This window comes from Myxine glutinosa, chromosome 4 (assembly GCF_964187855.1).
Source record: "Myxine glutinosa chromosome 4, kmMyxGlut1.1, whole genome shotgun sequence".
Lineage (NCBI taxonomy): Eukaryota > Metazoa > Chordata > Myxini > Myxiniformes > Myxinidae > Myxine > Myxine glutinosa.
The window spans coordinates 185724876-185742602 of NC_136264.1; the positions used below are offsets into that span (position 1 = coordinate 185724876).

General features: G+C 44.1%; 1 protein-coding gene across 1 annotated transcript in view; it reads right to left on the bottom strand.

Annotated features, from left to right (window-relative positions):
• Positions 1 to 16968, bottom strand: part of LOC137425567 (peroxisome proliferator-activated receptor delta) — an 84493-nt gene extending 67525 nt beyond the window's left edge. The window contains exon 1 of the mRNA XM_068114126.2: positions 16782 to 16968. Within this exon, the coding sequence (XP_067970227.2) occupies positions 16782 to 16839 (58 nt within the window). The 5' untranslated portion in view covers positions 16840 to 16968. The remainder of the gene's footprint in view (positions 1 to 16781) is intronic.
• Positions 16969 to 17727: the final 759 nt, after the last annotated feature.

The window sequence follows — 17727 nt, forward strand, 5'->3', positions numbered from 1 at the left end:
ACCTCGTCAACACTTACACTTACCCACACTCACTCACACACTCATCACTTGCTCACCTCGTCAACACTTACAATTACCCACACTCACTCAAACACTCATCACTTGCTCACCTCGTCAACACTTACACTTACCCACACTCACTCAAACACCCATCACTTGCTCACCTCGTCAGCACTTACACTTACCCACACTCACTCAAACACTCATCACTTGCTCATCTCGTCAACACTTACACTTACCCACACTCACTCAAACACTCATCACTTGCTCACCTCATCAACACTTACACTTACCCACACTCACTCAAACACTCATCACTTGCTCACCTCGTCAACACTTACACTTACCCACACTCACTCAAACACTCATCACTTGCTCACCTCGTCAACACTTACACTTACCCACACTCACTCAAACACCCATCACTTGCTCACCTCGTCAACACTTACACTTACCCACACTCACTCAAACACCCATCACTTGCTCACCTCGTCAGCACTTACACTTACCCACACTCACTCAAACACTCATCACTTGCTCATTTTGTCAACACCTACACTTATCCACACTCACTCAAACACTCATCACTTGCTCACCTCGTCAACACTTACACTTACCCACCCTCACTCAACACTCATCACTTGCTCACCTCGTCAACACTTACACTTACCCACACTCACTCAAACACTCATCACTTGCTCATTTCGTCAACACCTACACTTATCCACACTCACTCAAACACTCATCACTTGCTCACCTCGTCAACACTTACACTTACCCACCCTCACTCAACACTCATCACTTGCTCACCTCGTCAGCACTTACACTTACCCACACTCACTCAAACACCCATCACTTGCTCACCTCGTCAACACTTACACTTACCCACACTCACTCAAACACTCATCACTTGCTCATTTCGTCAACATCTACACTTACCCACACTCACTCAAACACTCATCACTTGCTCACCTCGTCAACACTTACACTTACCCACCCTCACTCAACACTCATCACTTGCTCACCTCGTCAACACTTACACTTACCCACACTCACTCAACACTCATCACTTGCTCACCTCGTCAAAACTTACACTTACCCACACTCACTCAACACTCATCACTTGCTCACCTCGTCAACACTTACACTTACCCACACTCACTCAAACACTCATCACTTGCTCACCTCGTCAACACTTACACTTACCCACACTCACTCACACACTCATCACTTGCTCACCTCGTCAACACTTACACTTACCCACACTCACTCAAACACTCATCACTTGCTCACCTCGTCAACACTTACACTTACCCACACTCACTCAAACACCCATCACTTGCTCACCTCGTCAGCACTTACACTTACCCACACTCACTCAAACACTCATCACTTGCTCACCTCGTCAACACTTACACTTACCCACACTCACTCAAACACTCATCACTTGCTCACCTCGTCAACACTTACACTTACCCACACTCACTCAAACACTCATCACTTGCTCACCTCGTCAACACTTACACTTACCCACACTCACTCAAACACCCATCACTTGCTCACCTCGTCAACACTTACACTTACCCACACTCACTCAAACACCCATCACTTGCTCACCTCGTCAGCACTTACACTTACCCACACTCACTCAAACACTCATCACTTGCTCATTTCGTCAACACCTACACTTATCCACACTCACTCAAACACTCATCACTTGCTCACCTCGTCAACACTTACACTTACCCACCCTCACTCAACACTCATCACTTGCTCACCTCGTCAACACTTACACTTACCCACACTCACTCAAACACTCATCACTTGCTCATTTCGTCAACACCTACACTTATCCACACTCACTCAAACACTCATCACTTGCTCACCTCGTCAACACTTACACTTACCCACCCTCACTCAACACTCATCACTTGCTCACCTCGTCAGCACTTACACTTACCCACACTCACTCAAACACCCATCACTTGCTCACCTCGTCAACACTTACACTTACCCACACTCACTCAAACACTCATCACTTGCTCATTTCGTCAACACCTACACTTACCCACACTCACTCAAACACTCATCACTTGCTCACCTCGTCAGCACTTACACTTACCCACACTCACTCAAACACCCATCACTTGCTCACCTCGTCAACACTTACACTTACCCACACTCACTCAAACACTCATCACTTGCTCATTTCGTCAACACCTACACTTACCCACACTCACTCAAACACTCATCACTTGCTCACCTCGTCAACACTTACACTTACCCACCCTCACTCAACACTCATCACTTGCTCACCTCGTCAACACTTACACTTACCCACACTCACTCAACACTCATCACTTGCTCACCTCGTCAAAACTTACACTTACCCACACTCACTCAACACTCATCACTTGCTCACCTCGTCAACACTTACACTTACCCACACTCACTCAAACACTCATCACTTGCTCACCTCGTCAACACTTACACTTACCCACACTCACTCAAACACTCATAACTTGTTCACCTCGTCAACACTTACACTTACCCACACTCACTCAAACACTCATAACTTGTTCACCTCGTCAACACTTACACTTACCCACCCTCACTCAAACACTCATCACTTGCTCACCTCGTCAACACTTACACTTACCCACACTTACTCAAACACCCATCACTTGCTCACCTCGTCAACACTTACACTTACCCACACTCACTCAAACACTCATCACTTGCTCACCTCGTCAACACTTACACTTACCCACCCTCACTCAAACACTCATCACTTGCTCACCTCGTCAACACTTACACTTACCCACACTCACTCAAACACTCATAACTTGTTCACCTCGTCAACACTTACACTTACCCACACTCACTCAAACACTCATCACTTGATCACCTCGGCAACACTTACACTTACCCACACTCACTCAAACACTCATCACTTGCTCACCTCGTCAACACTTACACTTACCCACACTCACTCAAACACTCATAACTTGTTCACCTCGTCAACACTTACACTTACCCACACTCACTCAAACACTCATAACTTGTTCACCTCGTCAACACTTACACTTACCCACCCTCACTCAAACACTCATCACTTGCTCACCTCGTCAACACTTACACTTACCCACACTTACTCAAACACCCATCACTTGCTCACCTCGTCAACACTTACACTTACCCACACTCACTCAAACACTCATAACTTGTTCACCTCGTCAACACTTACACTTACCCACACTCACTCAAACACTCATCACTTGATCACCTCGGCAACACTTACACTTACCCACATTCACTCAAACACTCACACTCACTCAAACACACATCACTTGCTCACCTCGTCAACACTTACACTTACCCACACTCACTCACTCATCACTTGCTCACCTCGTCAACACTTACACTAACCCACACTCACTCATCACTTGCTCACCTCGTCAACACTTACACTTACCCACACTCACTCACACACTCATCACTTGCTCACCTCGTCAACACTTACACTTACCCACACTCACTCAAACACTCATCACTTGCTCACCTCGTCAACACTTACACTTACCCACACTCACTCAAACACCCATCACTTGCTCACCTCGTCAGCACTTACACTTACCCACACTCACTCAAACACTCATCACTTGCTCATTTCGTCAACACCTACACTTATCCACACTCACTCAAACACTCATCACTTGCTCACCTCGTCAGCACTTACACTTACCCACACTCACTCAAACACCCATCACTTGCTCACCTCGTCAACACTTACACTTACCCACACTCACTCAAACACTCATCACTTGCTCATTTCGTCAACACCTACACTTACCCACACTCACTCAAACACTCATCACTTGCTCACCTCGTCAACACTTACACTTACCCACCCTCACTCAACACTCATCACTTGCTCACCTCGTCAACACTTACACTTACCCACACTCACTCAACACTCATCACTTGCTCACCTCGTCAAAACTTACACTTACCCACACTCACTCAACACTCATCACTTGCTCACCTCGTCAACACTTACACTTACCCACACTCACTCAAACACTCATCACTTGCTCACCTCGTCAACACTTACACTTACCCACACTCACTCAAACACTCATAACTTGTTCACCTCGTCAACACTTACACTTAGCCACACTCACTCAAACACTCATAACTTGTTCACCTCGTCAACACTTGTTCACCTCGTCAAATTAGTCCCCTTGTTCGCATGATAAACCAAAACGTATCATTGTATCATTTGTGGTACTAAATATATTAATAACCAACGTTGTCCAGGTCTTTTTGGAACACTATATATATATATATATATATATATATATATATATATATATATATATATATATATATATATATATGTGTGTGCACTCCGCTATGGAAAACCAAACAATTGATTGCTGTTGATGCAATTTATTTGTGACATTATGGGCACAGGTGAGCTGATAACCTCTGACCTGACAGGTGAATGCTGAATAATTACAGGTCCACTTCATTGTGGTGAATGTTTTCACATAGGAATCCAATGTGGAGGTAACAATCTTAATACCTGGTATGTCCACCGCCAGCAGCAATCACTCCATTGCATCGTTATCGCATTGACTATTTACGCACTCAAATCTGAGCCTGGGGAATGGCACTGCATGCCTGAATCAGCTCCTGTTCCAGCTCGGAGTGTCTGTGGCTGTTTTGGCAAGGTTCGAAGGTGACGATCCATGATATCCCAGAGAGGTTAAATTGGATATAAATCTAGCGAGACGGCATGGCCAGGGTGTCCTGACATCAACGTTGGCATTGACAAAATGTTCCTTATTCAAATGTCCCTGCGAGCCAGAGCATTATTGCCCATAAAGACGATTACTGGACCATGTTGTTGAAGGGTAGGTAAAATATGTTGCTGTAAGATCTCATTGATGTATCAATCTGCCATAAGATTGCCATGGATATGGATGAAGTTGGTGTGAAAGTTTCAGCAATAGCACCCACATCATTAAATTTCCATGCCAAAAATCTGCAGCTTCCTGGAAACAGACTGGGACATATCGCTCATTACATCTTCTGTAGACCTGTGCATGACCATCGTGCCTTTCATCTTTCATGGAGAAACTCTGTGTCAGTACCCTTCCCCACATCTCCAACAAGACTGCATCCTTCCAAGCCCACCCATTATATGTGTCTCCTTTTTCAACATCCCTCCACTTCATGTCCCCTCTTTCTGAATCCCCCTCACCCCATCCTCTCCAAGCTTCCCCTCACTCCACGCTCTCCAAACTTCCCCATCACTCCATCCTCTCCACGCTTCCACTCACCCGAAGCTTCACGTACATGAAAGGTGAATTTCCTTATGCACAATTATATTTAACTCGCAGGACTACCTGGCGTTGCCCGGTGCTGTTGTAATCCTGTTGGCATTTTGAAGAAATCAATTTTTTTTTCTATTTTGTCAGGTCCTAAAACACTTCCCTATACACACTAAGAATGGAGATGGGGATCATTTAATATTACCTTTCACATAGCTACAAAGACTAGCATGCACTATAGAGTGATTAAAAAAAAAAAAAAAAAAATAAAAAAAAAAAAAAATATATATATATATATATATATATAACTTTTTTCTTTCAGGATTTTCAATTTTTTTACCTAAAATACTCCCAGGTATTCATTGATGAACCTCTGAAAGTCTGACAATGATTTATTTGGCCATCTCTGAGAAAAATGGCGACAGACAGACAGCCAAATAAACACAGACAAATATATCTCTCATGGTAAATATTACATTGTACTGACCCTGCGGGCGGGGCTTCAATTGTGAGGCCCAAATGAAAAATCAAAATATCAGAAATTGAAGGATTTTTTTATTTGAAACGATTCATATAAACATCCGTTGAATCATATCACACACAAGTCATCAAAATCTAAACAGTACATGGCGCCCATTTTGAAAAAAGATTGAATTCTGCAAAACGGAAGCGGCCGCTACACGTCTTTCTCAGTCGCACGTTTATGTGTGAAGAGTGCGCGCCGAATCTGTAACACGGAAGCGGCCGCTACACCTGTTTCTCAGTCGCTTTGCACACGCTGCTGTGTTACTTCGGAGCGGCACGTTTATATAGCAAGAGTTCGTCAGGAGTCGATCTACTCTCTCCTGGTACGTAGAATTTCAACAAAAGCCACATCACTGTTCATATCGGTAAATATTATTCCATCGTATTTGGAAAAACTGGAAAATTGGAAAATTGGAAAACTTGGAAAACTTGGAAAAACAATATAGCCTATTTTACTCCAGGCGGTCCTAGGATTACCCACCCAAAATATAGTTGTGATCGGTTCAGCCGTTTTTGCAGTACCTTCGAACGGACAGACAGACGGACGGACATTTGGTGAATTATAGTAAGATAAAAGGACTGGCTGCCTTCATTTGAGCATGCACCTTCATACACCAAACTACACTGTTTCTAGCTTGACTCACAATCTCCCCCCAAATTTGAAACATATTGATAATACACTACTTAGTTTATGTATTGGGCACCACTGTATATTGGTGGACGCATGGAGTCATAAGGAGTGCCTGACCCATCAATACAACAAAAGGGCAATAAAAAAAGTTTCCCCAAGGGTGACAAGATGGCACCTGGTGGTTTCTGAGTCAGTAGACCCTGGAGGCTAGGAAACCATCAAAAAACATTATGTAGACCCGAAAACACACTTTGGTGGTTTGGCATCCGGACCAAATGTCTCAATTCTGTTTGCTTCCAAATATCGTGTCCCCAGCCCTCGCTCTCTGTACCAACCCGACACAGTTCTACCCAACTGCTCCTGGACACTGTGTCTTTTGCACCCGAGAGGGTGGTGAAATTTCTCGCATTCCTCGACCCTGATACTGCAACTGGACCGGAATGCATCAGGCTCATGTGTCCTAAACACCTGCTCTGCTGCTCTTGCACATCCTATCTCTGCCCTTTTCACCGACATTTGCCCTCGGTCATCTTCCATCTCTTTGGAAATCTGCCAACATCACTGCACTGCATAAAAAGGTGCAAAAACCGATCGCCTTAACTACAGACCTATCAGCATACTTCAAATCATCAGCAAGGTCATGGAATCCAGTTCCAGTCGCAGTTCATATGAAATCCTTCCTTTTCTCCAATGACTTCATCTTGGATATGCTGCTTCTGCTTTTCCAACAATGGGTGGAGGCCCTTAATGTCAGACATGAGATCCACGCGCTAGTGTCTCAGAAAGAATGTTTCGAATTTGCTCAGAATGCCTCGTATCACCTTTGAAAACCTAAGGGTGCATGAGTTGCACGCGCTGAATGATGATTGCATGAGGCAATTATGTTACATGGAAACTTTCAATCAGGTGTTCTGCAAAATCCCTCGTGCCAAAAACGCACTTTGAATGAACACTAGGACAGTCCTTTAACAATTACATCATCAATTTTACATGTTTGTCTTTTCTATGGCATAGAATATAATATACTGTATACAGTGGGGTGCAAAAGCATGAGTCCACTTAAATAGATGCCAAGCTTTCTCAAATCACGATTTCAGTCGGGGAAGGTTTACCCTTGGCAATCGCATTGTGATCGCAGATATCGAGTTATAATTTGAGGTCGTTTCGAGAAGGAAGAAAAGAGAAAGGTTTAACGGGGGCAAAATTTAGCAAAATGTGGGTAAGGAGGCAGGAAGACATGGTCAACAGAAAACAGACAGACAATCCAAGTGTGAAATAAAGAAAAAATCTTTTTGTTTTATTTTATATTAAACAGAAGGTAAAATGAAGGAATTAAAGTGATGGTGGTGAATAATGGGACATGGGGGATGGAGACACGGACAGTGGTTATGGGAATGAGTTCGAAAAAAAACAACAGGTAGACCCAATGCTAAATGGGCCTGAGACACAGGATTGAAATAGGTAGAATGAGCATGAAAAGATGCATAAGAGTGAACACTCAATATGAAGAACAATTGACACAAACAGAGAACTTAAAATCTACGGCAGCCCAGACGAATCTGGATCAATTCCTTCGCTTTTTGGAAGCAGATCACTCAGAGGATCAAGAGAAGCAACCACGACCAGGAAACCTGAAACGGAACCCCGTATAACAGAACCCTAACTTGGGGTAAGAATGGGAGCAAGGGGAGGACACAGGTGGTGAACAGGATAAATACAGGAGCTAACTCTCAATCAATCACTGAAGACGAAGGGAAACTTGGGAAGAAACAGAAATGAAAAAAAAAAGAAAAAAAAAAGGCAGTTAAAAATTAAATAAAGCAAAAAAAAAAAGGAGGGTGAGGGAGTGGGGGAAAACCCGGTAACCTGGAAACCCAGAAAGAGGTGGGCTCGGAGAGGGTCAATGAGGGCAAAAAAGATCATGGTTGTGGATGGGGGATGATGACCTGAGATAGCTGTCTTGAAGGCCTGGAGAGAAGAATGAGGATGAACAAACTGAGGACGTTGGTTCCACAAGTAGGGGAAAAAAAGGAACAGATGAGTGGAGGTGAGCAGTGAGCCTGGATTTTGGGAGTTTCATGAGAAGGGGGTTACTAGCAGACCACATGCGACCTGTGGAAACTTGGGTAGGACAGAGCACGGAAAGGGCAGAGAGTGCAAGACCAGTAAGGAGGAGGTAGAAGTCAGAGAGACCACCGACCTGTCTGCAATGTGAAAGTGATAAACTCAGCTTCATCGTGGGAGATTCCAATGATTTTGAAAGCTTCGGTTTCCACGGTGTCAAGCGAAGCAATGTGTGAGGCAGGGTTGCCAGCCCAAAGTGAGAGCAGTGATCCATCAAGCTGTGAATGAAGGCTTTATAAGAAGATGAAAGTTCAGATGTGGGAAGGAGAGACTTTGCATTACAGAGATGCCCAGTCTGCGGCTGGTTTTGGAGGCTAACTTAGGTATGTGGTTTGCCCAAGAAAGATCATGGTTGATCTCGTGAGGCTAGACAGTCTTTTGGGAGAGACAGAGTGAGCGCGTGGTATTTGTCAGGATTGAACAACATATGCAAGTCTTTGACCAGTTTGTGATTTTTTTCAAGGTCTACAGAGAGGGAAGAGGCTGCTCCCTGCCAATGTTAAGGATGAGGTATGTCGTCACGGCCAAGAGTGGTCGTCAGCAAAGGGATAAAGAGGATTTCCCAGAGAGACAGACAGATCACTGATGAATATTAGGAACAAAACTGGGCCCAAAACACTGCCTTGAAGCACTCCAGCTTTGACAGGGAGAGGAGATGAGAGGACCCGGATGAGAGCTACATGTTGACTACGGAAGTGGAGGAAGTCAGTAAGCCATGTGTGGAAGTGGCTTTGGATGCCATAGGCCGAGAACCTTGAGGAACTAGGGAGCACACATCAACTTGCAAGCCTAAGATTCCACCTTTTCTTTCCCTTTAACCTTGAGGAATCAGCCAACACACATCACCTTGCAAGCCTAAGATTCCACCTTTTCTGTGTTTTTTTACCTTGAGGAACCAACGAGTACACTTCGCTTACAGGCCCAAAATTCCAACTTTTATATATTCCTAACTGTGAGGAACCAGCCAGCAGACACTAGGAAGGCCCACTATTTGAGCCTTTCTGCTTCTAACCTTGAGGACGCATTTACAACCTTACAGGTCCAATTTTAGACCTTTTCTGTACTGTATTTTAAACATTGAGGAACCAGCCAACACACATCACCTTGCAGGCCCAAAATTCAACATTTTATTTACTTATAATCTTGAGGAAGCAGCCAGCACACCACCAAATGCAGGCCCAATTTAGCACGTCACCATTTACCGTTCCTGCTAAATATGGTTGGATTGGAATAAATCTGACGAGAATAAATCATCAGTTGCGCAGGCTGGATTGATTTTGGCAAGTATAGTGCACTTAAAATACACTGAAGGATGAATGTCAGGGGAGCAACAGCAGGCGTATCAGCAAAGCCTAAGGTTGTAGCATGGAGGACAAAAAGCATGGAGGAAAGGCTGTAGAGCTTATTATTATAAGACACGTTGAGGGTGTGGGAGGGAGAGAGAGACGGGGAGCTGAGAAGGTCATTCTGGGTCACGTTACGCAATCATTGACCTTGGACTCTACCATCCATGTGGCAGGATGGGGACACTATGGAGGGGTTCGGGGTGTACACAAGGTTATCCACCAGAGTCACCACTCTTTGCCTGTTACCATGGCAACGTCATTATAATTGTCCAAGTTGTGTGGAAACATAGCTAGTGCTATGTATCACACAACAAACATATCAGCCCAATGCGTCAGAGCTGACACCCACCTATTCTGTATCATCAATTTTACAACATTGATGGGAATAGCATAGAGTTGCCACAAAGTAGGGCGTCGGTTCATTTATTACGTACGAATGTAGTTTTTTTTTTTGTTTTGTTTCAGGTGACGAAATCCCAGAGCTTATACCTAACCTAACGGCTTACACCCATTATTAGGGTGAATCGTGCACATTGTGATACAAACATGAAATTTGGCAGTTATGCTCTTATATAGATACTCGTTAAATCCAGTCGATTATCCAATGCGAATTTCAACATGGCGGCCATTTTACAAAATTACAAAATGGCACCCCAAATTGCTAAAATGTGCCATAAACTTTTTTTATATTAAATTTAGGACGTATGACTATCAATACTAAATCACAGAACTGCATATCACATTAAATAAAAGAAATATCATAAACATTAAATAAATATATAAATATAAATAAATATATAAATTAATAATATTAATAAATTAATACATTAAATAAATACGTATATAAATAAATATATGAAATATATTAATACTAGTATAAAATAGCCGTAGATGATTCTGTCTGTCTGTCTGTCTATCTGTTGGGTGTCTGTCCGGGGTGTGGCTTACTCGGTTTGTAGAGTAGCTCCACCCATAGTTCCACCCATTCTGGGAGAGGCTTCATATAAACAAATATCCACCATTTTATTAACTCGCATAGCTTTGAGTCCTGTTTTGTAGGCCCGTGGTGTCTTCCTCTCTCTCCCAGTTTTATTTCAAATCAAATTCGATAAATCATTTCATTTTTCACAGTCGCTAACATAGTTTTAGACTCGGTTGAAAAAAAACGGGAAGAAAATCCGATGAAAGTTGCCGTTTATAGAACGAAATGAATTCTCAAAGGCCTGTAACTTCAAGGCCATTGAGTCTCTCTCACGCCTTTATCTCCAATCTAACTCACCATATGATTTCATTTTTATCGATGGTTTTACTTTTAGACTCGGTGTCAGCAATAATTGAGAACAATCCACACACGCGGGAAAATGCAGAGATATATTTTTTAAAATCGCGTCATGGTGTATCATACACCGCCCAACATGACACCGCCGGCAATGTGTCGATATATATTAAAAATTCGCTTTTGCTTTTCCGTTATGATATATTACTATTTCGTTTGATGATAGTCGTCACAAAAACGTCAACAATGATGCCGACATATATTTCTTCGTTTTTATTTCATTCAACATATTAGCCGGAAGTAAAATATGTTTCAGGAAATTACCGAGAGATATTTCTTCGTTTTTTTTATTAGTTATGTGCGCATACACTTTAAATAGGTTTATTTGAAATCTTTAATTTTCCACAAACATTCCACACACGCGGGAAAATGCAGAGATATATTTTTTAAAATCGCGTCATGGTGTATCATACACCGCCCAACATGACACCGACGGCAATGTGTCGATATCTATTTTAAATTCGATATATCATTTCATTTTTCACAGTCGCTAACATAGTTTTAGACTCGGTTGAAAAAAAAAGAGAAGAAAATCCGATGAAAGTTGCCGTTTATAGAACGAAATGAATTCTCAAATGCCTGTAACTTCAAGGCCATTGAGTCTCTCTCACGCCTTTATCTCCAATATAACTCACCATCATGGTTTTAGACTCGGTGTCAGCAACGCGGGAAAACGCAGAGATATATTTTTAAAAATACACCATATCACCGCCCAACAGCCAACAAGTATCATACACCGCCCAACATGACACAGACGTCAACATTTCGACATTATCGCTTTTTCTTTAAACCGAGCCGAACCGAATAAACCGAGTGAATTCACCGTTTACCTTTGATGACAGTCGTCACAAAACGACATATATTTCTTCGTTTTTATTTCATTCAACATTTTTAGCCGGAAGTAAAATTTCCGAGAAATTACCGAGTTCAGGAAATTACCGAGACATATTTCTTCGTTTTTTTATTTATTAGTTATTTGCGCATAAACTTTAAATAGGTCTATTTGAAATATTAAATTTTCACAATGTAATTTACTTGCCATTTATCATTTGATGATTACGAGACAAATTCCTCTTGAGGATCGTGACAATTCATGCGCTGCGTGGAAACTTATATTTCCAAAATGAATGAGACGATCGATGAAGAACGCAGACTTGAACAGGATGTAGCAAGAAAACGAATGAGACGGGCGAACGAGTCCATCGACGAACGTCAATGCAAACTTGCGGGGTCACCCGTGGGAATCCCACGGGCATGGATGTGTGTGACATTTCGACATATTGAGTTAGATGCTGCACATTCATTTTTACAAAATGGTTACTGGCAAGTCATCAGATCCAGAAATGGTGTCATGAACACAATTTATTTACGTGCAAGCACGAAAGCAAGACGGGCCGATTTCCGATTCCGACGGGCCGACGGGCGAGATGGGCCGATTTGGAGCAAGAAAAAGAACGAGACGGGAGAAAAACGAGAGAAACGAGACGGGGAAAGCCGATTGGAGAGGCGAGTGAGGCGCGATTGGAGAGGAGTGTGAGGCGCGATTGGAGAGGAGTGTGAGGCGCGATTGGAGAGGAGTGTGAGGCGCGATTGGAGAGGAGTGTGAGGCACGATTGGAGAGGAGTGATTGGAGGGGAGTGTGAGGCGCGATTGGAGAGGAGTGTGAGGTGCGATTGGAGAGGAGTGTGAGGCGTGATTGGAGAGGAGTGTGAGGCGTGATTGGAGAGGAGTGTGAGGCGCGATTGGAGAGGCGTGTGAGGGATTGGAGAGGAGAGGAGTGTGAGGGATTGGAGAGGTGAGGGATTGGAAAGGAGAGGGATGTGAGGGTTTGGAGAGGAGAGGAGTGCTAGGTGGATACAGGAGAGTGTCAGGTGGAGAGGAGTGAGGGGTCACATATTATGTGAAATAAATAAAGTGTTCATCACACCATTTCTGGATCTGATGACTTGCCAGTAACCATTTTGTAAAAATGAATGTGCAGCATCTAACTCAATATGTCGAAATGTCACACACATCCATGCCCGTGGGATTCCCACGGGTGACCCCGCTAGTACTAGTATAAAGTCCGTCAAAAATGACGGGTTGGAACAGTATATATTTAATATTTAAAAAAAAGAAGTTTTTGACGGTACAGCCACGTGAGCATGCTAACGTCTGAAGTCTGGGCCTAGTGTCAGGGGTGCCTATATCATCTTGATTTGTTCGACATCCTACAGACGTAAATGAACATTCGTTTTACTCTGCGCACATTGCACATCATGTGCAGCAAATTTCACCTCCCTGTGCCTTGTATTTATTGTGATTTTAAAAAATACCGCTTCTCTACACCGACCTTGAGGCTCAGTTTGCAAGCCACCGTCTACAATATTCCAATGTAAGAGACATAATTACTCTTCTTTTGGGTCTTCGGAGTTGGTGGGGTCTTTTCCTTGGGGTCTTTTGGGTCCTTGGGGTATTTTGGGTCCTCTGGGTCATTTTGATCTTTTGGATCCTCAGGGTCTTTGGGGTCTTCAGGGTCTTTTGGGTATTTTCAGTCTTTTGGGTTTTTGGGGTACTCAGGGTCTTTTGGGTCTTCAGGGTGTTTTGGGTCTTCGGGGTATCTTGGGTGTTTGGGGTCCATTGAGTCTTCAGGGTCTTTTGGGTCTTCAGGGTATTTTGGATCTTCAGTCTTTCGGGGTCTCCTTATATATATATTTGTATACACATATATACACACACACACACACACACACACACACACACACACACACACACACACACACACACACACACACACACACACATTGTGTTTTATATGGTAGATATTAAATATTATAAATAAATATATTAAATAATTGTCTGCAATCGCACATTATCTACAAGAGGTAGTTAAAATTTTCAATTTACCCAATTAAGATATTAATTAATTAAGATAGCTATTAGGGGAGATCATTAGCCTCACCTTGGATGCACGAGCACGGGTGAGGACATTTTAGGCTTTATTTGGATCGTGATCATAACAACGAAATACAATCATTGTAACAGTCAAATACAATCATTGTAACAGCCAAATACAATCATTGTAACAGGCAAATACAATCATTGTAACAGCGAAATACAATAATTGTAACAGCCAAATACAACCATTGTAACAGGCAAATACAATCATTGTAACCTCTGACCCACACCTGTGTTTCCATAACTTTTGCACAAGCCAAATTTCAGGTGTCAAAAGGTAATAAACCTTTTCAGACAATTATTTATTTATTTTATTTATTTTTTGTATACAACTTCGAGGCTCATGTAAGAGGTAACACCAATCACAAAAAAAAAAAAAAACGGACACACAAAACATACAATAAAGGGAGCGGGAGACAAGATGGGGAGAGAGAGGGAAGCACACAAGTTCAACAGCAGAGAACAAGGACATCGGGAGATCTGTGGGAGGGAGAGGGCTTGGGGGGAGGAGGCATGGGAAGGGGGGAGGTGGGGGTGGGAGAGGTATAAAACACATGTACACTGCTAGGACTTCAGGAAAGAAGTCGGTATTTCAAAAAAGTGGATCTGGGATGAATTAACGGGGGTAGAAACGATCAAGGTTTTGGAATGGGGAAGATAAGAGATGGTGGTGAACAGCTGTTTTAAAGACCTGGAGGGAGGCGTGGGATTGAAGAGAGTGAGAAAGTTTGTTCCAGAGGCGGGAGAGAAGAGGAATGAAAGAGTAAAGGTGAGCAGAGTCTTGATTTTGGCCGTTTAACCATAAGAGGGTTGCTGGCAGATCTTGTGCGACCTGTAGGAATATTTGGGGGACAGAGCACAGAGAGAGCTGGGGGAGCAAGGCTGGAGAGGAGTCGGTAGAAGAGAGAAAGACCACCTACCTGCCTGCGGTGAGTGAGTGAAAGGCCCTCAGAGTTAGCTTCATCGCGGGAGATTCCAATGATTCTGAATGCTTTGGTTTCAACAGCGTGAAGCCGCGCTAGGTGTGAGGCAGGAGCACCGGCTCAGAGGGGAGAGCAGTATTCCAGTGAGCTGCGGATGAAAGCCTTGTATGTGGTGAGGAGCTCAGGTGTGCCAAGGAAGGACTTCGCACGACGGAGGATGCCCAGTCGGCGACTGGCTTTGGAGGCCAGCTTGGAAATGTGGTTTTCCCAGGAAAGATCATGGCAGATAGTGAGACCCAAAAGCTTGAGTGACAGAACTTCTTGGAGAGGGTTGTTAAGAAAGTGGATGGGAGGGTTGTCCAGTCGGTCTTTTCGGAGAGACATAGTAAGAGTGTGAGATTTGTCAGGATTGAAAGACATGTTCCACTTGTTTGACCAGTCTGTGATTTTGTCTCGGTCTGCAGAGAGTGAGGAGGCTGCAGACTGGTGGATTGCAGAATTTGCAAATTTGCAGAATCTATTCTAATCTAATCTAATCTAATCTATTGCAGACTTCAGAATTGTCTAAACTTTTGTTATTAAAATCAGGCGATTGTACTTGTACTTGTTCCCACAACTCGAACTGCATGCATTGTGCTAAACATGAGGCATCGCAGGTCGGATCTGCCGATTGCACAAACGTAAAGGAGAGTCGCGTTACATCGGCAGCAGTTTTTAATTCCGATTGCAGCGCTTCGTGTGATGATGATCACGCGCGTGACGTCACGGACGCGCGCCCCCGAGCCAGTCCGAGTATCCCGGCTCGGTCGTCCGTGTAAACAAAAGGGCGACGAGTGGTCGCGGCGCGCGCTCTAAATCACGTGTCCAAGCAGCCGAGCTCGAGTTACACGAGGCTCGCTTAATGTCCGCATGTCGAACATTCTCCGCTCTGTTTCCGTCACAAACTCGAACCCAACACCGGGTCGGTTCGTCTGTCCTGGTACGACACCGGACACCGTCCAGCAGACACGTGACGCTATCAGGGACAAGAGCCTGCGCAGGACGACTTAGGAAAAAGAATCCACGAACGAACGCGCTCCTTCAAAACAGTCGTGGGGCGAGGGGCGGGGTGAACGAAAGTTTGACGTCACGCCATTATGACGTCATAGCCAAGGCGGCACGCGCCAACCGTGGCGGTTTTCTGCATGCGACACTTGCGACAAGGCGATTGAATCGGGCTTAGAGGTGATTAGAATGGTTATCATGAATGAGGTGAAGGAACGAATGAGGTGTAGGGACAATGATACACGCGTCGGGGACAAAGTGCACGGGGAACACGCTTGCATGGCAGGGGGGAGGGTGTGGCTCGAGGTGGGGGGGGGGGGGTGGGGGAGGGTGTGGCTCGAGGTGGGGGGGGGGTGGGGGAGGGTGTGGCTCGAGGTTGGGGGGGGTGAGGGGTGAGGGGAAGGCACGCGCTCGTATTGTACACTCAATGCAACAATGAAATACTGAAGCAAAGTTACAACTCGAAAGGAGAAGAACACCCGGGTTTTTGTACGTTAATTATTCAAATCGAGAGAACCATGGCGAATCGACTCGAGTCCACCGAGCCAGGCGTGGTCACACCTCCGTGCCGCTTACCTGCAGCCAGTGCAGGAGTTTCGCTTGAAAATCCCGAATAAAATTCTTCCCACATCATGGCGGTGCCGCCGGACGTTCAGATACCTGCGATCCGACACAGATGTCGGGATTTAGAAAACTTCATTCGCGAAACTCTCGGTAGGTCACGCGCGATGCGAGCACCCCGGGCGGGAACCACGGCTGGGGTGGAGTAAGGGAGGGGGGACCGGGCGGGGGTAGGGGGCGGAGGGAGGGGGAAAGGGGGGGGGGGTTACGACCTCGGAACATCTGTGATATCCATTACATAACCATTTTTAACGTATTTACACCTTTACAAAAACTTTACCCGCGTGTGCACGTCCTCGGTAAACTTGCAAGAACCTTTGTAATGTAATTGATCGAAGCATTCATTGATGGGCGCACCGTCTCTACTTGGTCTAAAGTCCACCTTGTGCAGAAATAACAAATAACACTACCACGTACCACACCACTACCTCAGTGTCGATGTGAAGACCTTGTCTCCATTTTGTTTTCCCAACTTCGTTTAAACCCCGGGGTTGAACTTAATAATCACAACACGTACCTCGCCTACCACCACAAATACAGTATACACATCCTCCTTGTAATTAGCGACTACTTCCTCCCTTTAATGCGCTACTCACTGCTGCGGACCAACTATGACGACAACTACTAATATTATTACTACTAAAACTATTATTACTTCTGCTAATACAACTATTATTCCCATGACTAGTATTACTACTAATACCCTCACGACTACCACTAAAACTACTACATCTTTAATACTATTAATACTACTACTATCACTGCTGCTAATACAACTATTATTCCCATGACTAATATTACTACTATTACTAATGCTATTACTCTCACGACTACTACTAATACTACTACTACTCTAATACTATTAGTATTACTACTATTACTCTCACGACTACTACTACTG